General features: G+C 39.6%; 1 protein-coding gene and 2 long non-coding RNA genes across 3 annotated transcripts in view; 2 read left to right on the forward strand and 1 right to left on the reverse strand.

Moving 5' to 3' along the window:
- Window positions 1-13,612, forward strand: part of slx4ip (SLX4 interacting protein) — a 32,013-nt gene extending 18,401 nt beyond the window's left edge. Inside the window, exons 5-8 of the mRNA XM_018680301.2 lie at window positions 400-477; window positions 2,396-2,484; window positions 11,684-11,790; window positions 11,886-13,612. Coding sequence (XP_018535817.1) covers window positions 400-477; window positions 2,396-2,484; window positions 11,684-11,790; window positions 11,886-12,669 — 1,058 coding nt within the window. The 3' untranslated portion in view covers window positions 12,670-13,612. The remainder of the gene's footprint in view (window positions 1-399; window positions 478-2,395; window positions 2,485-11,683; window positions 11,791-11,885) is intronic.
- Window positions 13,613-14,880: 1,268 nt separating this feature from the next.
- Window positions 14,881-19,129, forward strand: LOC127143389 (uncharacterized). The gene is made up of 4 exons (XR_007814756.1): window positions 14,881-15,957; window positions 16,589-17,021; window positions 18,064-18,184; window positions 18,820-19,129. It is a non-coding gene; the product is annotated as an uncharacterized LOC127143389 (long non-coding RNA).
- Window positions 18,771-21,304, reverse strand: LOC108877110 (uncharacterized). The gene is made up of 3 exons (XR_001960068.2): window positions 21,244-21,304; window positions 20,089-20,150; window positions 18,771-18,838 (listed from the first exon to the last, which is right to left on the reverse strand). It is a non-coding gene; the product is annotated as an uncharacterized LOC108877110 (long non-coding RNA).
- Window positions 21,305-22,087: the final 783 nt, after the last annotated feature.

Here is a 22,087-nt window from a genome sequence, read left to right on the forward strand (position 1 = left end):
GCAGTCAGTATGTCTATTGTGCTTCTGCAGTACATTATGTGGTGGAGTGCCACTAGTGGAACTCATATGAAGGGCTTTATATTGGATCAAAAATATTTGTATAGTGTGTCCTGTGTTTAACCACTTTATCTCACTGTCTGAATCACATTTGCACGACCAAAAAATGATTTGACTGCCAACAGCGACCTTTTTGTGCCATGATAGTAAATTGAATAAATTGTTATCAGTGTATCAGGGGATGCCAACATTTCAGCATGCACCATCCACAACTAAACCACTGGTGTCTGTTGTGGTGCTTTTCTACCCTTGGAAAGCTGTAACATGTACAGCAATTTTGCTTATGTGTCCTTCTCTTTTTTTTTTTACTGTTGGCTGAATTTCTGTTTTGTTTCTTTATAGGGAAAAATTTCAACCTGGTTGCCAATTTTTTGAAGCGGCACTTCAACCTCAGATGTCTTTCCAAACAGCTCTATGGGGGTATGTAACATACGTTGTTTTAAATGAATCAATTTCCAGCTAAATTAATCAGAAATAGGCATCTCAATGACTCATACACGGGCAAATTTCCCACAGAAAGAGCAAGTCATCTGTGGTTTGCATGTTGATTTTTCTCCCCCTCACTTGTTTTTATGTCCTGTCCCTACCTGCTCGGGGTGTTGTTGAGAACAGGCAGTCATTAAGTGGTTCCCTTGAGCGGCTACTGAGAGTGGGAGAGAGAAAGACTGGAGGGCTGTCTATGGAGGGCAGTGAGAATCTATCTCCATGGCCCATCTAGCGCCTGTGACCCTTGGCCACCTTTTCATGGGACCAACATGGCTCTCTTCCTGTCAGTAAAGTTAATATCTGCTCCCGAGGGGCCTGGATGTTAAAGCACTGCTGACCTGCTGCAGACAGAGATGACTGCTTCTCTCAGCAGGTCCGTTACACATCAAATTAGATCCAGTCTTCTGGGGTCAAAGGTTGTGTAATTTGGTCCACTGAGTAAGCTGTACATAGTGGTCAGGTCATGTCAAAATTTTAATAATAATAAGATCTCTCTTCTAACTGGCTGGTTATATATGCCAAATGTTTTAAGACCACAGGGCTAAAACTTTTTTTTACTTTAATCAGAATACAGGCTTATTTTCTGATGCTGCTTATTGTCATCTCACTGCAAGACACAAAACTACTGAAAGAAATGAACAGTAATGCTGCCACTTTTTATGGTCTCAAGCCACTACCAGTGGGGCAGAATTTTCTTAAAATACAAAGGGTCAATTTGGTGGATAAATTTCCCCTTTATATTATCTAATAACTATCTAAATCTAATTCTTGTGAACTTTAAATGTTGACATGGGTGGGTGGCATGTGGAATATCCAAAATAAAAAGGTTTCGTCTTCTGGAAAGCATGAATTTTCTTAGTGAATTTCATGTGGTTTTTCTGTTAGATTTTTGAAATGTGTAAGAGTGAAAATTCTGGCTCGATATTCTGGCTTCAAATGCCAAGAATTCCCACGGCAAATTTCATGGGAATCTGTCAAGTAGTTAATGAACATCAGTCAACGTCCAAACCCTCCCATTTACACAGTCATCCTTAGTCACCATAGCCACATACTCCACACAAAGTATGCATACACTAATGCAAACTGTGCCTGCTTAACAAATGTGCATGCATTGGCTGTGTTTACGAACCACTAATCCACACAACTGAACCAAAACCTGTGTATTTAAAAGTGGCCACTGAGGGAGAATACCAGATTTAACAGACTAAAGTCACCACTGCGGCAAAACCTTTGAAGGTTACGTAGTTTAAGAATGCAAGATGAAGAATATTCTTGGATTTTGCTGCTGTTAATTTGTTCATGCAGGAAGTTCCTACGTCATCAGTAGTTTCTTCTTCTCACTTTACTTCTGAATCAGTATTTTTTTCATCAAACGCTCGATTAGAAATTAGAAATTTTGGATTTGATTTTTGTGTTATTTTTTCTTACACACGGAGGGCTACGTGACAGGTCGTAGATCAGATATTGGCCGGCTTGGCTGTCCAGTTGAGGTGATATGTCGAGCTCAGTTCATCTGGGGAGCTTACGGACAATTAGATTTATTAGAGTAATCTAATAGTTTTATTGTTGTAAATGGTCTTTGCCTTTGAACCAGAAGAAACAGTCAGTAAACCCAGGAGCCACCATTAACATAAAATGTTCTAATATTTCATGCTGTTTACACGGCTCATAAAGGTTAGCAGTTATCTGTAAACTGACATTTTCATTCCTGGTCTGAGGGATAGTAAATACTTGGTGTTTGTAGATGTAAATTCAAACCCCCACCACAATTCCCTCTGTCTGACTGTGATTCATAATTAGAGGTGAGCCCACGTTATTAACTAGTCTGTGCTGTTTCTTTGCCTGCCTTCAGATTTGCGTGTGTTTCCTGAACGATATGTTGTGTGTGTGAGCTGTCCAGAGGATGCCTCAGCACACCATGGAAACCCGAGCCTGGCCGCGGTGAGTGCTGTTTATACTCCTCTATTTCCTCTTCCAGTCGCCTGGCAAAAAGTCCTGCATGGGTCTGTGTGTTATTATAGGGATGTGTTGCCAAATTGTGCTCTCACTGTATATATGCTGATCTTCTTTATGTGAGCTGGGGGGGGCTAGTGAGAAGGAAAGAGAGGATGACAGGAGGTCGGGTGGAGTGAGGTGGGGTCCGATGCTGCACCGTCTGCTCCCAGGTTCTGCCAGTTCACCTCAGTTGTACAGTTTTAGTTTGTCAAACTCAAACATGGAATTGTTGTAAACCTCAATGTTATTGGGTAGACAGAAATTATAGCCAAAAGTAATTTTGTACACTTTAGCTCTTTAGAGAGTATAAATACTTGTAGAAGTTTCATGCACTCAAGATTTGTTTTGGAAAAATGTGGCAGGGAACAGCAAAATGCTCCTACTTTCATCCAAGCTCACTGTGGGACTGCAGTTAATGTGGACATCGTCAGAACCTAAAATTTATCTTATAGAAAAATCATAGTTTTCCTTACCCTTTAACCACCTCACTTTAAGTGTAAATACTTAATATATACTCATTAATATATCATATTTTCCATTACACAGCATTCATGGTTCAAGAAAACAACACTCTTCATCATTCTGCCAGACATACTGTACATTGTTTAGGTTTGTAATGTAATTGTCTGCAGCTCGATGTCATGTGCCTTGATTTATTGGACTCAGATAAAGTTGGGGTCAGTGGGTATTTCCCTGTAAGAGTCCATGCTGTGTATATCATGTCGTACTCTTGCCCATGTCATAAGACCTACTACTATAGTTCTTTTCTGTCTATTCACATTGCAGACAACTGCCCTTCGGCCAGTGCTCACTTGATCCCAAACTCCCCAGAGCATTCTGGGAAATAGTGGTGGAGCCTCTCACCTTGGCACTCACATCAAGGACAGACATCTCTCACATCACATCCCATGATCAGTGACCCGCTGCTTTTCTATGGGGTTTTTGCTATTGTTTCCCTTTGAAATGTCTCTGCACTCTCCACAGTTTGGCTTCCAATGAAAGCAGCGATTGTAATATTTTTAGTGGAGCAATACAGTCGTCAGTGAAAAGTTCAGATTGTGTAACCAATTTTCCAGTTCAAGGAGGCATTGCTGTCGATTGCGTTCCTCTCCTCAGGATGTGGTTCTTTGGGCTCATACACTACAAGCTCTGGGAATTGGAGGGTGGGAGTCTTGTGGTGGAGCTCTCACTAGCCCAGCCTCGAGCGTGGTTTGTAAGGGAAAGATACCAGACAGCAAGGCTGAAGTTTTTCACATGACAAAAACAATTATTTGTTTACATCTCCTGCTCTGTTGTAATTTGTCAGATAGGGGGGTTTTTGCCATTTTAATGTTGCCAAGAAAGTCAAAAATCTAAATGAAAAAAGTTTAAGCAGTGAGTCACAGCTGATGTAAGGCATAATAATGTTGCTGTCTAAAAATAATGGGGTTTTTGGACTTTTTTGTCAAAGCTGGTAATATGTTAAAGAAGGGGTCTTTTATCCCACAACTCTTGACAGCACAAGCCTACTAGTCCCAAAAAAAATGCCACGTTTCCCTGTATTTAGGGAGGTTTCGGTTTTTGTTGTTAGGAATCAGTTTGTGTGACTTGTTGAACAAAAATCCTTAACCGCAGTGGAAATGTAGACTCATCAAATTAGCACTTCTCATAAGGTCAAGGGGTCATGTTGTGAGGGAACAAAGGTGACATCATGGTTGGCCTTTTGTCCTGTGAAAGCCAATGTCTCTTTCCCACACTTGAACATGCTGTGTGTGTCTTGTATACTGTGTGCTCTTATTAGTCATATTTTCAGCTGTGGTTCAGTTATTATAGGAGATGGTGAGATTTAGTCATTTCCAGTAGTGTAGAATGAACTAGGATGACGTTCATTAGTTATTTTCAGTACTTAATACCTAAACCTATGTACAAAGCTATACCCGACTTGGAATTTTATCAGTCTAATCAGATTTGGTTGTTCAATAATTTTTTTCTTTTTTTTTAGTCTTAAAATTGGCATATGCCACAGCTCAGTTATGAAATCCTACCACACCACGGAGTGTCTCTCCTGCCGGGTTGCTGACAGCATTGTCAGCTGGTGTTAGCTCAGCATAACACCAGTAGTTTCTTCTTAAGCAGTACGCATTCCCCTGGACATGCAGAACTCAACATAACACCTCACATTTTGTGAGTCAGCTCTGGGTCTTCTCAATGGATGCATTGGTTCATCAACTTTCGTGGGGAGCCATACTTACATGTTTGTGTCGAGACTACAGTTTGTACAGTAGATGTTTTTTGTTTTGTTTTGGCAGGAGAATAGAACTCTTAATGCTAATAGTCAAATTTATGACAAAAAGCTTTAAGAAAAGGTCAAACCTTGTTTACTTTCTCACCTTTGCACACCTGGCTAATCACTGTATGAAGTGGACATGATTGCCAAATTGTCAGTTTCACAAAGTTGCAAATGTTGTTGGACATGGCTCCCTGAATTCCAGTGTTGGGAACCAACAGGCGGAGAGGGTTTCATGTGCTGTTCAAATGCTTTGGTTTGATCATACTGATGCTCAAAGGAGTGAAATTAATCCTGACATCCACCAGATCTGTGGGGGCGACATTAACTGTTTGATTTGATCTATTGAAAGATGAATATCAGCCTCATGTACTCTGTCTGTCTTACGACCCAGAAATCTAGAACTGACTGTTGGGGTAGGGCTGTTTCAATTACTATGTTTGCATGAGACAGCAGGAAGCAAACAAAAGGCATCTCTTAAGCAATGTTATTTTCTTCTTGACATTTGAAGATTGATGTCCTTCATAAAAAGCTGCTCCTATTGTGAGTCAGCACCAACAGTGCGGAGGGCAGCATGGGAAGGAAGAGCTAGTGTTTAGGATTGCGGCCGTTGTTTTCTAGTCAGGCACAGAGTGGGCAGCTGAGGTGAGTGGCGTGCTGGGCTGCAGAAGTTTGGATCAAAGGCAGAGCAGATGTGTTTCCAGTCCCCCCCCCTCTTCTGAGCTCTGGACAAGCCTGTGTGTTTACTCATGACCTCAGCACGCCTCTGTTCTTCACAGATCGCAACAGCTAGCAGCAGCACTTTCCCAAGCGTCCAGTGTCTGCTGATCTCCTCTCCACCTTGGCCAAATACATTGCCACAATCTCACATACCATGTCCCTTCATTCTAACCTGTCTTAAACTGCTTTCACTCATTTGCACGAATTGAGTCAAAACAGCTAAGAGCTTGTCTTAATCCTTACACATGGGTGGATCCAAAAAACTTTTGTCATTGTTCAGGGATAAAAACTGACCTCTATTTTAGACAAGTATGTGCCCATGCATGTTTGTTGACTTTGTTGCAGGGAAGATGTGGTGAGCTTAGACAAACAGGGCATGTTTCCTCTGTGGGAGTAGGGTGGGTGGAGGGTGAGGGGTGGAATTTGTGGACTTGTTTCACGAACATCTCTGCAGGAGGTATTTCTGCCCTGACAGTTGAATAGTGTTGTTATTTCTTGGTTCATGTTAGAGGGTTTGTATACTCAGTTTTGCCATCACAAAGCTGTTCAAAAGCTTTTCAGTGAAAATAATAGTTGAATTTTTATGCCTTGGCACTGGCAACAGTCATGGCCCGAGGCATTATGTTTTTGGGTTATCCGTCCGTCTGTCTGTACATCCCATTCTCACTAATGTCTTGAGGGAATTTCTTGAAATTTGGGGAAAAAAGTTCACTTGGACTCAAGGATGAACTTGGTAGTATTTGGTGGTCAAAGTTTAAAGGTTAAGTTCACTCTGACATCACAAAATATGTTTTTGGCTTTGTGAACGTGATATTTCCGTAACACAGGGAATTTCTTCAAATTTGGTGTTAACATCCACTTGGACTAAGAGCTGATTTGATTTTTGTAGTTAAAGGTCAACGTCACTGTTACCACACAAAACATGTTGTTGGCCATAATTCAAGAATTCACATGCTTATTAACTGCAGCTGGACTGGTTGGCATACAACCATGAGAGTAATTCTAGTATCGTATAGATTGAATCTTTGGATTATTGAGACTGTTTCATCTGTGTGTAAGTAGTATTAATGTTGTAACTATTAACTGCTTTTTATGCTGTACAGGTTGGGTACTGCCTACTACTGAAAATCAAATGGAATTCTCCCACTTCCTGTGTGACAGTCTGTCCTTTTATGTGGTGGTAGCAAAGACACATTTGGGTTATCATTAATTAGAATAATTGACCATGAATTTAGATTTAAATGTAGTCATAAATGCATATCGTATATCGTGAATGTATATCGTGAAGACCCTCTCTGCCCTTTGTGCCTGTTACTTGGAGTGTGGTTGCTTTCTTTGCAGGTACTGAGAGAGGCATGACAGTAGGGGAATCTGGGCTCATTAGTGACCCTGGCACACCTGGGCCCTGTGTGTCAGTGATCCTTAAAAACCCTCAGTTTTAGTTCTCTCTCCTCCCCGAGACACCCATCTGGTTTTGGTTGGTGTTGCTGCACCATACAACATTGCTGTTTAGACCAGGGCAAGCAAAGTTTGAGGTTGTGGGTTTAAGCCAGACATGATTGCTTAAGTTTTAAATGTCATTGTTCAGTAAGCTGTGTTACAGTGTTAAGATTCAGTTGTGTGACTGCGTAAGGGTTTGATTGCTCTACTGAGCCTTGTAAGATTCGTACCCTCAACCTCACAGTTCTCAAGCAGGCTTTTAAGAGCCTGAGCTACTTGGCCAGAGACACTTAGAGTCTTTTCCTCAGAGCCCTTAAGACTTTCACTTTAGATGTTGGACTAAGATTCAAACCCTCCACCCCAGAGCCCAAGCAGGCTTTTAACCTCCTGAGCTATTTGACCAGAGACACTTAGAGTCGGACTGCCAAGGCTCATAAGAATCGAACCCTCAACCTCAGAACTCTCAAGCAAGTTATTAGCAGCCTAAGTTATTTGACCAAAGACACTTAGAGTCTTTGAGTCTCTTTTTGTGTGTGTTAGGTGAGATACAAAGTCAAACAAACTGTGTGAGTGATAGTTGACTAGAGCGCTCAATGTTGACTTGTCATCTTATTTTCTTTCTGGCAATTTTGTATAATTTTGTATAACTTTACCTCTGTGTTGCTGAGTCCCCATGCAAAACCCAATGGATAAACTGAAAAACGCAAGTCATCAAACTGCAAAGAAGTTTTTTTCTTGCTTCATAAAGCATTGTTATTGTTTTCTGCAGATGAATGACCATTGGCATTTATGAAGCTTATATAGTGCAAAACCCCACTATATGCCAATATAGCTTGGGATACTAAATACAGTAAGTGAAGTTTTCAAATACCAAGAGAGTCTTTGTCATCCTTTGCAGCAGTGGAATATTTTAGACCATTCAGAGACTGTTTGGTCATATCAGTACATTACTTTCAAGTGCAGCTGCATTAAAAGATAACCAGCATAATCTTCCTATCTGTGTTCCTACCTTATCTTCGATGGCAGAGGAGAAACTGTTCATTCCCTGTACTTTATGGAGCCTGTATTTGGTTATCTTTTTGAAGTTGTTTCCAGGAGTCATTCAAAGTAGGGGCAAGCTATGAGATTCGGTACTGGTATCCTTTTAAACCAAATGATTCATTTTTCTGCTCTCTTTGCCCTTTGCCAGGCTTATCTCTATAATCTGACATCCAGATGTACTGTCTTGTTGCAGCTCCTGTGGTGGAGCCATGTTGTTTTGGAGGCTCTGGAGCCTGGGAGGGCACTGTTAGTCTACTCTATGTGTTGCATCATGAGAAGTGTTTTTCAGCTTTGTGTGGGGGCGAGCAGACTGGCTGGCGGTGGGGGGGTTAAATCCTTGTTACCGAGGGAGAGGTGGTAGCGGTGGCTGGTAGACGTTCTTATTTACGACCATCCCTCCCTCCTTTTTCATGGGACTTTGTCCAGCTTCTAAGAGTTTGCATCATTCCGTACAAGATTAGGCCACATCGGTTCCCACACAATACTTACTGCTTTATCCACATAGCTTGTGGTAATTTTTATGTAGTTCATGCACCATCTCTCTCTTTCTTTCCCTCTTTATCTTTAATCCCTTTTCTCTCTTCTCTAGTCGCTATATACAGAATGTCTGACCCCTGGACCCCTGGTGATAATAATTCATGCACCATATCTCTCTGCCTGACTTTCTATCTATCTTTCTTCTAATAGCTATGCATATCCAGCCTCTTCCTCTCCTCATGCATAACTTTCTATCCCTCTGTTCTTTCACTCTCTCTTTTTAAATCTTTTGAAGTCATGCCGACAGGAACAGAAAGGAACCAAACTTTCCCAGAGAACCTCCCATTGGCTTCTTGTTGATTTTTCTTTCAAGTTCATTTTCAAACAGCATTTATTCATATTAAACAGATGAGAATACATATCAAGGCATTACAATGCAAATGATGGCACCCACATCTTTCACAGAATTGTTGTTGTTGGGGTGGGTGTGTGAGTGCGTAGGAAAATGCAAGTTTGTATGTGTGTCACTGTCCCAATTCCAAGGCTAGCTGTAGTTCTGGGTATAACAGAGCGTAAAGACTGAACCTCTGCCCACACTCTAGCATGACTCCATCTCTATACAAAGGGCAGCCTGTGGAGAACTTCCTGTGTGAGGATTCTTGTGTTTGTGGGCATGCTGGAGAGACTGTTGAGGTCAGGCAATATGACTCTGGGGGGTACCTTCTCCTTTGTTGTGCTCTCCTCTTAATGCTTTCTCGTATTCATTCTGTAGTATCTTGTCCCTTGTTTCTTGTCGTCTCCGCCTCCTTCCCTGCTGCCCAGCCTCCCTATTCACTCCCCTCTCTTAGTCTGGCCTCTTTATTCCGTCCACCACACCACAGACCAGATTGCAGTTGCTAGGTCTCAACACCCAGTGCAAAGCCACAATGCCCCAGCTTGCCCTTGCAGCTTGGGACAATTACTCCTCCCTCCCCCCCGTGTGTCGGGTCATACGTTGTCACTGGTATCATGACAAGTGGGAGAGGACATTAATGATTTTTTTTTTCTCTGTGTTCACAGCAACTGGTGCATGCCAGAGCTTACCACATTGGCTTTCCCCATCTTAGAGTGCACATTGATCATTTTACCAACCAGTTTATGGAATAGTAATGATCTGAAAAATGGCTGATATTAAATAAACATAGTGGCCACAACCTCGAATTTTCCAAGATTTAACTTCTGTCTGGTTGTTTTTTCCCACTGAAATAGTCTATAGAGTTTTTAGCCATGCTAGCAGCCTGGCTCTGTGGATGGCAATGTCATTCAGTTCACTTTGATTCAGACTGAAACATCTAAACAACTATTGGACAGATTACCCCATGATGTGGCACACACACGGTGGCCAGAGGATGAATCCTAATGACTCTGGTGAACCCCTGACTTTTTATCAGACACCACCAGCTGGTGAAACTTTTCATTTCTCAGTGAACTATCTCAACATCTACAATGAGGATCGGCACAAACTTTTGTACAGACACTCAGATAAACTTTGGAGATCCCTCACTTTTCCTCCAGCTCCCTAGTGAGGTTTGATCTGAATTGTGTTTTTGAGTGAAATATCTCAACAACTATGAGATGAATTGCTATGAAACTTGGTACACACATTCATATGCACCTGAAGATAAACTATAATAACTTTGGTGATCCATTAACTTTTTACCTAATGCCATCATCAGGTCAAAATTCCAGTTTGTCAACCAATACACTGGTTTCTGACCCAATACCTGCAAAACTAATGACATTTGCATTAGCATCAGCTGTACTGTGTGTTTAGAATAATAATTGTTAGCATGCTAACATCCTAATGATAGTAACAATGCTTGCTAAACATTTCCATGTTAGCATGCTGACATTAGCTGAATGCACCACTGTTCCTAAGTTTAGGTTTATTAGTTTCAGTGTCACTCAAATCATGAAACACTTCACCTGTGTGCTGCTTATTCCGTTTAAATAAGTGTGCTTCATCTCTGAACCAGAGCTACTTTGAAAGTCCCCCACCAACTTTTTTGATGCAATTAATTTATGATAAATTGACAGGCTTTCAACCCTTAGGTTCTGCTCAATTTACCACCAGCGTCTCGTTCTCTCATAAACCCAGAGTCTGTTCTAGGTCAGCCAAGGAAAAGACCTGTGATTAACCTTCATTAGTGGCCTGTTGAGGGCACATGTTGGTGAGATCCAATCTTTGGCCTGTTCCTTGTTCCGCTTCATAGGGTCCTTTTAATATGGGGGTATGTTGAAATTTCAACCCAGAGTTAACCATTTTAGCCAATTTGCTTTTTACGGAGGCTCAGGTGTATAGTGGCATATGAAGTAAAGGTTTTATACCAAGAGGTATTCAGACATGAAGCCCTCCACAGTCATACTGCCTTGCTCAATAACAATGTCAAAATGGTGATTGTGAAGAGTGAAGCGGAGGCTTCTGTCTGTCCAGGTTATTCTACGGTTTGTGTTGAAACTAGTGAACCTAAAACTCAAACAGCTGCTGCAGTCTACCATGAGGCTGCTTTCACTAACTTGTTTATATCTTACCCCTGGTCCTCTGAGATGTTTTTACTCTATTTTTGCATTTTTCCATTCCCATGCCTAAACTACATTTTTTCCTCTGCTTTGCTCCATCGTCTTATTAACAAGCATCCTTTAATCACTGTTTTAACTTGTCAACATGGTTTGACCATTTAGTAATTCTGCCTCAGGCTGCAGCGATCACTCCAAGCCTCAGACAGAGGAGACTATGAAACACATGTCACACTATGACACGTCAGTGATTATTTTCTGAAGCCTTTGAGGTGGTTGTTTTGGACAGTAGTAAGTGGGGGACTAATTCTTTGTGCCAGCTGGGGTGTCTCTGAAGTGTCTCTGAAGTATTATAGAAAACATTCCTCTTGTATGATATCATAGTTCAAATAGTAAGGTGAGAGCATAATTTGGAATTCGGGTCAGAAGAGGATAGATTTTTATAAACTTTATCTGTTGATCATATTTAATTATTTTCACTTATAATTGTATTCTTTATATTATGATTTTTACAGCAGTCTAGTGATTGTTTTTAATGTCCTACAATTCCAGATGATGACAACAGTCTGCTGTGGATCCCAACTTTTCCAGGGGATGCCAGGAATAATATTTTTTGTTTACACCGATTCTGTTTGTCCTCTCTAGACTGAGCTGAGCGAACAAAGCAGATCAGAATATTTTTCCAGAGTGGGAGAAACCCAAGAGCCTTTAAACAGCCCCACAAAAACAAAGAAGACTGTGCTTCAAAAGATGTAAGTATGATCTAATGCAGAACTTTCCAACCCCACCAGTCAGAGAGGACACTCAAGTATCTGTTCATATCCTCTTATCCTTTCAACTTTTTCAGAGCCAAACAAGCCAGTGTCCAGCAAGAGCTCTGTGGTTCCAGTATGGGGGAGCAGCAAATTGACCAGAGAGCCTGTCCAAAAGACCAAAGAGCTGGAGAGTCAGAATCAAGCCCAAAAGAAACTGTGTCCAGCTCTGGACTGAAGGTCCCCCCGGAGGCAGACCACAAGGTGCCTTGTCCAAACGCCTTAACTGAAGCCATGGCTCAGATTGGGACTACTAGAAAGCAGGGCCTGACCCAGGAGCAGCAAACTGAGAATAGTTGTCCAGACAGCATCAACCCAACTGGGGCCTCAGTAGTTTTCTGCCAACAACAAGAAATCAGTCAGGAGACCAGCAAGAGCAAGAGGTGCAAGCTCAGCGATGCAGGGGAAGACCCTCACCCACAGAGGGCCAAGAGGACGTGCCTTGGAAGTCCTCCAGCCGCAATGCAAACTCTCTCCACCGAGTGCTCCACACAAACATCCAAGCATGACCTTCTTCCTCTGCCGCCCCTTCCTCCAGTTGAAGCCAAGGCAGAGTCCAAGGCTTTCCCAGTCTCCAAGTGCAAGAAAACCACACTGGAAGTAGAGCTGCTTACTCCAGGGAAACGGGCCCAGAGGCTCCCCCTCACAAGCAATAACACGGCACAGACAAACCAAAACAGGCTGGCCGCAAGTCTGAGGGGCCTATCTGTCAAGCCTGCATCCTCAGGCTCCTCTATTAGTTCCAGATCCACACTAGGAGAGGAGGGGAGTGAAAGTGTGCCCAGAACCTCTAGATTACGACGACTGAAGAGGTCCTGAGGGGGAGAGACAAGCTACAGTAAAGATGCCTGACGCCACAGAGATAGAGATGATATTGTGTCAGGCTACATGTTTACCCCATGCAGTCTCCTCTGTTGACTTGCATTTGTACACGTGTCACATTTTACTATAATATCAGTTTGGTTCACATGTGCTGTACAGACACATACACATACACACACACACAGATCAAATGCTGAACACATTATGGCAATTGATACACGAGCATTTGAGTTACGCTTTGTCAAATACTTGAAACAGACTTTGCCTCCACCCATAAGTAGTGGTGGTCAAGAGAGGCTCGCAAATGAAAGTCAAAAACCTTTAATTGGAGTTTAGATTTGGTTTTGTGTTAAAGATTGGGGATTTCAGACAGGCAGGAGCCATGCAGTACGTCATGGCTTTCAGTCTGAAATACTGGCTCCTATGTGTCTGAAAAGTGTCCAGTTTCCCCCGCTGAAACTCTGGTGTGATTGATTGCTGTTTCCAGATTTATTTCATCACTCCGTTCTCAAAAATGTCTTTTTGTAGTTAGATTTCATTCATATACAATTTGCCTAGTGCTTAGTTGCTAAGCACCTGAAATGTATCTTTAAATTTGAGGGTATTATGCAGCTTTTATGTTGAACTCAACCCAAATATGTGTGGGTATATGAGCAGTAGTGAAGTATTAGTGGTTTTATTTTGGACGTCTACAGTATCACAGGTTAAAATGTAGCTGCTGTCGTCGCCCCAACACTTGATGGGGCTGTTCATGTCACTCAATTGGCCCCGGCCTGAGAGCATGGGGCAACTAGGGGCCAACAGTCACTCATACCCTGTAAAGCCTGAGATGTTCCATCTGATGACATAATGTTGCATGAATACATTACAGTTTTATTTTTATTTTACTGAGAAGATGTTTTATCATATAAATAAATGTGTTTTCCTTGGGGAAAAAAACCTCTCTGAATATTTGTGGAAATATGCAAACTGAATTTTGAATGTTCTGGAAACAGCAAGCATTAAATAACATCTAGATCTCTGAGCTTTGTTTTGCTCACACACCATCCAGACTGGCTGATGGTTGTGGCATTTTGACAGTGAGTCTGTCCAACAAGAGAGATGTTAGTAATAAACCAGTGCTTCTCTGTTCCCACCCTCTGTCAGTATTAGTGAGTGTAACCTGAGACAAGTCGATAGCAGAAGCCAGTTCTATTCAAGACAGAGACAATGTGGTGGACTAGTGAAACTGGCCCCATGTTTTCCTAAGTCCTAATATGTCTAAAGTTATTCTCTATGCAGGGGCAAACAAATGTCTTCCCCCCTCACATCAGAATTTTAATAGATTACCCACAAATTAAATGCGCTAAAAGTTAAGGCAATTAATCGCAGTAGTTCAAAAGTCCGACAAAGGAGATACCAGTTTTACACCGAATCTCTCTATCCCTCCAATCAGGGGCGGTTGCTAGGCGGAACAGAGTCAGCTGGCCAATTGGCGGTTTTTCTTTCGTCGTTGGCTTGCGTGCGTTCTCATTGGCCGCGTCGTTTGTCGTCATCGGCCATGCGCAGACGCAGAGAGGCGGAGAAACGAAATCGGGAAACAAATTTAAATCAACATTTGAACTGCTGCCTCGGTTTGCCAGTACTGTGAGAAAACTTAATGACCGAAGAAGATTGGATGCTAAAACAAGCTTTGGAGCTGCTTATTTGTCGAATACGACTGAGGCTGGACGCTGAACACACCTGCGGCGCGAAGGTAAGGCTAAGGAGCGAACTAGCTAGCGGCTAGCGTTAGCACTACCCTTTTCACCATATTTCCATCTTCAGTCGTTTTTATCGCTTGGGTAAGAGTGTGTTTGTGTTTCCGTGACTGAGGCGTCCCTGATATGAGTTGTAGACCCCTAAAGAGGACGGATGAAACCACAATGAGCGTGTCATAGTTATAGTTTAAATCCCTTTTGTAATTGTTTACAGTAATTTTACCGATATGCTGCATCTATTCGCAATGTTGAGTTCCATCTTGGTCATTTTAACTCCGTCTATCTGGCTGCTTTACACCTGTATGTCTGCATTAGCAACAGTACATTTGAGGTGCACACGGTCACGCGCTTTGACGAAAACGCAAGCTTGTGATAACTTTTAATCATAAAGGCCTTAACAGTGTACTGACAGAGTTTGAAGTCGATATGATTAAATCTCTAGGGGTTCGTTCCAATACAATGTCCCGAAATGGCGAAAAATGTGTATTAAAGTCCAAATGGCTTCGTAACGTAGTCCACAATACATCAAGTAAGGCCTCAAAAACTCTCATAGTAAGGCGTCAAAAAATGCCATAGCATAGTAAGTCATCAAAATCAGTCCAAAAAATGTCATAATATAGTAAGGCGTCAGAAAATTTAATAATATAGTAAGGTGTGAAAAAATGTCATAGTATAGTAAACTGTCAAAGGTCGAATTGTGAAATAATAATTCTGTATGTGTCTGTGCTGGAAGAAATAATCAGACTTTACTGAAGTATAATAAAGAACACAAGTTAAAATCTGGCATTCAAAGATTTATTTAATTGACAGTGTTTATTATTGTTGTGCAGTTCACAGTAACATACATCATTGCTTCAGTGATTAGTTGATAGACACACAATTAATAATCATTTTACTTTTTCCCAAGTAATTGTTGTTCTTAGTTACTTCAGGAGGTGATGATAGCCAATGGTTCATTTTCTGAAACAGCCCTCTAATGTTTGGAAAGCTGTTGAATATTTATCTGTGTTTTCATGGTTAAACTGTTGATGAGGAGTAGGTAGTAGTGTATTGATCATTTTCCTTCATATGTTTCTATTTGATCTCCTCCAGGTGTCACCACTTTGTCCACGACGGCAGAGACATGGTCCATGATCGGAGAGACATTGTTGAGGATGAGGGAGACATCGTCCACAATCAGAGACATTGTCTATGATCGCAGAGACCTTGTCAAAGATGAGAGAGACGTTGTCCGTGATCAGAGACATTGTCCATGCTTCGTAGAGACCTTGCGATAGAATCGGCGGAGACGGGGGTCACCGATTTGACGGCATTGCCCGCGATCAGGGACATTGTCGATGACCACAGAGACACCGTCTATGATCTCAGAGACATCGTCCACGATCACAAAGACATAGTCCATGATCGCAGAGACATTGTCCATAATCTCAGAGACATTGTCCGCGATCACAGAGACGTAGTCCACGATCACAGAGATGTAGTTCAAGATCACAGAGAGTCTTCGTACAATGAAGAAGTTCTTTCAGACCAGGACAGAGGCCTCCAGGTAAGTCACAAACAGCTTTACATCTAGTAAAACCTCAAAAACTGTTAGAAAAAATGTCATAGTATAGTAAGGTGTCAAAAATGGTCAAAAATATCATAGTATAGTAAGGCATGAAAAATGTTCAAAAAAATGTCATAGTATAGTAAGGGGTCAGAAATGGTCAAAAAATATAGTCTAGTAAGGCATCGAAAAATGGTCAGAAAATGTCATAGTATAGTAAACTGTGAAAGGTTGAATTGTGAAATAATAATTCTGTATGTGTCTGTGCTGGAAGAAATAATCAGACTTTACTGAAGTATAATAAAAAACACAAGTTAAAATCTGGCATTCAAATATTTACTTAATTGACAGTGTTTATTATTGTTGTGCAGTTCACAGTAACAAACATCATTGCTTCAGTGATTAGTTGATAGACACAATTAATAATCATTTTACTTTTTCCCAAGTAATTGTTGTTCTTAGTTACTTCAGGAGGTGATGATAGCCAATGGTTCATTTTCTGAAACAGCCCTCTAATGTTTGGAAAGCTGTTGAATATTTATCTGTGTTTTCATGGTTAAACTGTTGATGAGGAGTAGGTAGTAGTGTATTGATCATTTTCCTTCATATGTTTCTATTTGATCTCCTCCAGGTGTCACCACTTTGTCCACGACGGCAGAGACATGGTCCATGATCGGAGAGACATTGTTGAGGATGAGGGAGACATTGTCCACGATCAGAGACATTGTCTATGATCGCAGAGACCTTGTCAAAGATGAGAGAGACGTTGTCCGTGATCAGAGACATTGTCCATGCTTCGTAGAGACCTTGCGATAGAATCGGCGGAGACGGGGGTCACCGATTTGACGGCATTGCCCGCGATCAGGGACATTGTCGATGACCACAGAGACACCGTCTATGATCTCAGAGACATCGTCCACGATCACAAAGACATAGTCTATGATCGCAGAGACATTGTCCATAATCTCAGAGACATTGTCCGCGATCACAGAGATGTAGTCCAAGATCACAGAGAGTCTTCGTACAATGAAGAAGTTCTTTCAGACCAGGACAGAGGCCTCCAGGTAAGTCACAAACAGCTTTATATCTAGTAACACCACAAAAACTGTTAAAAAAATGTCTTAGTATAGTAAGGTGTCAGAAATTATCAAAACATGTCATAGTCTAGTAAGGCATGAAAAAATGTCATAGTATAGTAAGATGTCAAAAATGTATAGTATGCCATCAAAATGGTCCAAAAATGTCATTGTATAGTAAGGCGTGAAAAAATGTCAAAAATGTCATAGTATAGTATGGCATTAAAAATGGTCAAAAACAGTCCAAAAATATCATAGTAAGGTGTCAGAAAATGTCATAGTATAATATGCCGTCAAAACGGTCCAAAAATGTCATAGTATAGTAAGGGATCAAAAACAGTCCAAAAATATCATAGAATAGTATGGCATTAAAAATGGTCAAAAACGGTCAGAAAATGTCACAGTATAGTATGACGTCAAAACGGTCCAAAAATGTCATAGTATAGTAAGGTGTCAGAAATGATCAAAAAATGTCATTATATAGTGAGGCGTGAAAAAATGTCATAGTATAGTAAGGGGTCAGAAATGGTCAAAAAAATATCCTAGTATAGTAAGGCATCAAAAACAGTCAAAAAATGTCATAATATAGTAAGGCGTGAAAAAATGTCATAGTAAACTGTCAAAGGTTGAATTGTGAAATAATAATTCTGTATGTGACCGTCTGTGATGGAAGAAATAATCAGACTTTACTGAAGTATAATAAAGAACACAAGTTAAAATCTGGCATTCAAAGATTTACTTAATTGACAGTGTTTATTATTGTTGTGCAGTTCACAGTAACAAACATCATTGCTTCAGTGATTAGTTGATAGACACAATTAATAATCATTTTACTTTTTCCCAAGTAATTGTTGTTCTTAGTTACTTCAGGAGGTGATGATAGCCAATGGTTCATTTTCTGAAACAGCCCTCTAATGTTTGGAAAGCTGTTGAATATTTATCTGTGTTTTCATGGTTAAACTGTTGATGAGGAGTAGGTAGTAGTGTATCGATCATTTTCCTTCATATGTTTCTATTTGATCTCCTCCAGGTGTCACCACTTCGTCCACGACATCGTCCACAATCGCAAAGACATGGTCCATGATCAGAGAGACATTGTTAAGGATGAGGGAGACACTGAAGTTCTTTGAGACCAGGACAGAGACCTCCAGGTAAGTCACAAACAGCTTTACATCTAGTAAGATGTCAAAAACTGTCAAAAAATGTCATAGTACAATATGGCGTCAAAAACGGTCCAAAAATGTCATAGTATAGTAAGGCATGAAAAACGCTCAAAAAATGTCATAGTATAGTAAGGCATGAAAAATGCTCAAAAAATGTCATAGTATAGTAAGGCATGAAAAACGCTCAAAAAATGTCATAGTATAGTAAGATGTCAAAAATGGTCAAAAAATGTCATAGTATAGTAAGGCCTGAAAAACGCTCAAAAATGTCATAGTATAGTAAGATGTCAAAAATGGTCAAAAATGTCATAGTATAGTAAGGCATGAAAAATGCTCAAAAAATGTCATAGTATAGTAAGGCATGAAAAACGCTCAAAAAATGTCATAGTATAGTAAGATCGTCAAAAATGGTCAAAAAATGTCATAGTATAGTAAGATGTCAAAAATGGTCAAAAAATGTCATAAAGTATAGTAAGATGTCAAAAATGGTCAAAAAATCGTCAAAGAAACAGTGTACTGAGGCGCCAAAAATATTGTAGTATAGTATGATGTCAAAAATGATTTAGAAAGACTGATTTAAATCTTTGGACAGTTTCTGTGATTAACCTATTCTGTCTCTGCAGGAGGAGAGGACTGCATCACCTGAAGAGGATAACAAAAGTAGTTAGATGTTTAGAGCTGTATAAGTCTTTAACAAGTTTACCCTGAAGTGTGCTCATCATTCAATGTGTGACAAGACTAAAAAAAGTGCCTCCAAGTGGTCAAACACCTGTCATTCGCTGTGTTTTGTCAACTCTTGTCTTGAACAGAATCAATAAAGTTCTGTAGTGAAACTTGAGTTGAGATTCTGTATTTTCGAAAAATTAAGTTCTATCCGCTGGCTACAAATATTCCCTTTCCATAGAAGGTGGCTCTAACCAGCTCTAACAAATGTTTCCTTGTGGTCAAATGTCTGTCATTATCTTTGCTGCGACTTGTTAAATGTTGTCTGGAATAAAATCATTAAAAGGTTCTTTCTAAACTTTTGAGTTGCATTTCTCACATTTTGAAATGATATTATAACAAATAATTTTACTGCATTTTAAGAAAAATGTCATAATTCTAATGTTTTAATTTTTTAGACCTAATTTTAAACATTTAAAAAATAGCTTCTGTTATATGTATTTTTTATGGTTTATACTTAACTTTTAGAAGGTTTTACACTCATCGTTAAGAAATATTTTTAAAGGGAGTTTAATTAATTTTAGTGTCATATGTACCTTTCAAATATATTTTTAAAGGTTTCAGATTTTTTTTAAAGGCTTTATACCTGTTTTTTAGACTTCTTTTGTACTTTTTATGGGCTTGATACTTATTGTTTAGACATTTTTAAGGTTCTAAATTTATAGGTTTCATGCTTAATTCTATTTAAGCTACAGTTTTAAATATATACATTTTTTAAAGGTTGAGTATTTAAAGGTTTTGACCTTATTTATCAAACCTGTTTAATAAGGTTTTTTAAATGTTTTATCCAATTTTTTTTAGACCTATTAGCCTTTAAGGTTTTACATTTAATTTTTATAGGTCTTATACTTACGTTAGACATATTTTTTGAAGATTTATACTTAATATTTAGAGGTTTTCAATTTCAGTTTTTTTTTAATGATTTCTATTCTATTCCATTCTAAACTAAGCTTTTAGAATTTCTGCATTATTTATATATTGTTATACATATGTTTTTAGACTTATTTCTTGCAACTACATTATTGAAAAATACTAATTAATACTAACTAAAACTGATAAGTTACAGCAGCATTTATTTGTTGCCATTTGTTCCAGACAAGGTTTTAAAATGTCAAACTGCAGCTGAGATAATGACAGAGTCAGACTGAAAAGAAGAGACTAACACTGACCTTCTGGAAATGTCTTCACATCTGTCTCTTCTTTCTGTGATATAATGGTTGATGCTTGAATCCTGTGGAGAAAAACACAACAAACATTAATATAAAGATGTGACTTTTAACACATCAAAAGAAAACCTCAGAAAACTTCTGGGTATTGAATTTCAAACTGTCAAAAGATAGAGACGACACTAACTCTACAAAGAAACCAGCGTGTGGACTAACTGGTTCTGGACTAATTCAGAACTAATTCAAGAGTTAAATTTGCTTTATACAAAACAACAGAAGAAGCTGCTCTGACTGAAGAACTGACTCCACCAGCTCCTGATATTCACACAACAGCAGTGGATGGAAATGTTTGTTTCTCCAAAGTCTGTTACAATGTGAACTAAATAAATGACTGTTTCCAATGTGACACTGAACTGAATAGTTTTTTTAAAACATTTTTTTGAGTTAATGAGAAAGACAGAGGGAGAGACAGAGAAAGAGAGAATGAGACACTGGCAAAGAGAGAGAAAGTGTGTGTGTGTGTGTGTGTGTGGAGGGGGGCAAAGATAGAGAGAAAGCGTGAGTGAGTGAGTGAGAGAGCAAGGAAGAGAAAAAGAGAGTGAGTAGGAGGCAGAGAGAATTAGAGAGAGAGAGTAAAGTGGGTTTCACACCAAAAGGTAATTGAGCCGATTATCCTGACCAATCAGGAAGCAAGCTGACTGAAGATGGAAGCACAACAAACGAGACATCGTTGTTCACCATGTTTGTTAACTCTAAAGTTGTGAGATTTGGAGTTGTGAGAGTCCAGACTCTGGTTCTTGTTGGTGAATCTGTTAGTGTGTGGTGTGGCTGTGTTGGTCTTCTCATTGCACATCACACACTATAAGAACAAAACGGTGAAATCTGACATTATTTGTTGTCATGTATGTGATCTCTCACATCTTCTACATCACGTAAGATTTAAAAAATCATTTAGTGTGTGCCAGAGCGACGGAGAGAGAGCGAGCTGATGTTTAAATTCTTCATTTTCTTTGAACTGTACATTCATGAACTATGTAAATACATTTTAATAATGAGTTATGTGTTTCTGTGACAAAAACTATTCAGATTTCAGATCAGTTACTGAAGATATATAATTTAATGTCAGTGCTCTGTGTTGGACAGTTGATGATTAATTACCTGGAGGCCTCAGTCCTGGTTTCAAAGAACTTCTTCATTGATTGTGGCCAAAGTAGTGACACCTGTAGAATATAAAAAGAGAAATATATAAAGGAAAATGATCAATACACTATGACCTAACATTTTAATTATGAAAATACAGATAAATATTCAATATTACAGCTGAACCAGAACATTTTCTAAACGTTAGAGGGGTGTTTACTGTCACATATGACATTGCACCTTTGAGAATCAATAATAATAAATTCTCAGGAAAAATGAACCAAAATGATTATCTTAAATCTTACATTGCTATATTATTATTTTTAATTATACTTCATTCCAGGGCTGCAAGATATTAGGAAAACATACAATATGTGATATCACTGTTGAATACTGCGGTAACAATATGACTTGTGATAAATTAACAAATATTCAGTATACAGTGCTAACGTCTGTCTGCTTTGAATTGAATTGAACAGTGAGCAGGCTTTACTAACACTGAAAAAATTTAATGCATTACAGGGGAGGACTTAATTATATCCTTTCAAGATCACTGGCCCCACCATTGTAACAACTGGCCTGGGAACATTACTTTTAATTTGGCAGATAACAGTAAAAAAAATTACACTCTTAATGAAGAAAATGTTTTTTTGCTGCTCTCTGCCTCTCCACACACAACTTGTGTGAGGTACTGTTCTCATGAAGGTCAAAGCCTGTGCAACACTCTGCTATCTGACCCTTGAAGAGTGCAGAATCCCAACAATAAACAAATGCTTATGAGAATAATTATTACGCATTTTCGTTGCTTACTACCATTGTCAGCAGACAGTATGTTTAGCCAGCCCAGCATTGTGATTGTGCT

This window comes from Lates calcarifer, linkage group LG16_LG22, assembly GCF_001640805.2.
Source record: "Lates calcarifer isolate ASB-BC8 linkage group LG16_LG22, TLL_Latcal_v3, whole genome shotgun sequence".
NCBI classification, from domain to species: Eukaryota; Metazoa; Chordata; class Actinopteri; family Centropomidae; genus Lates; species Lates calcarifer.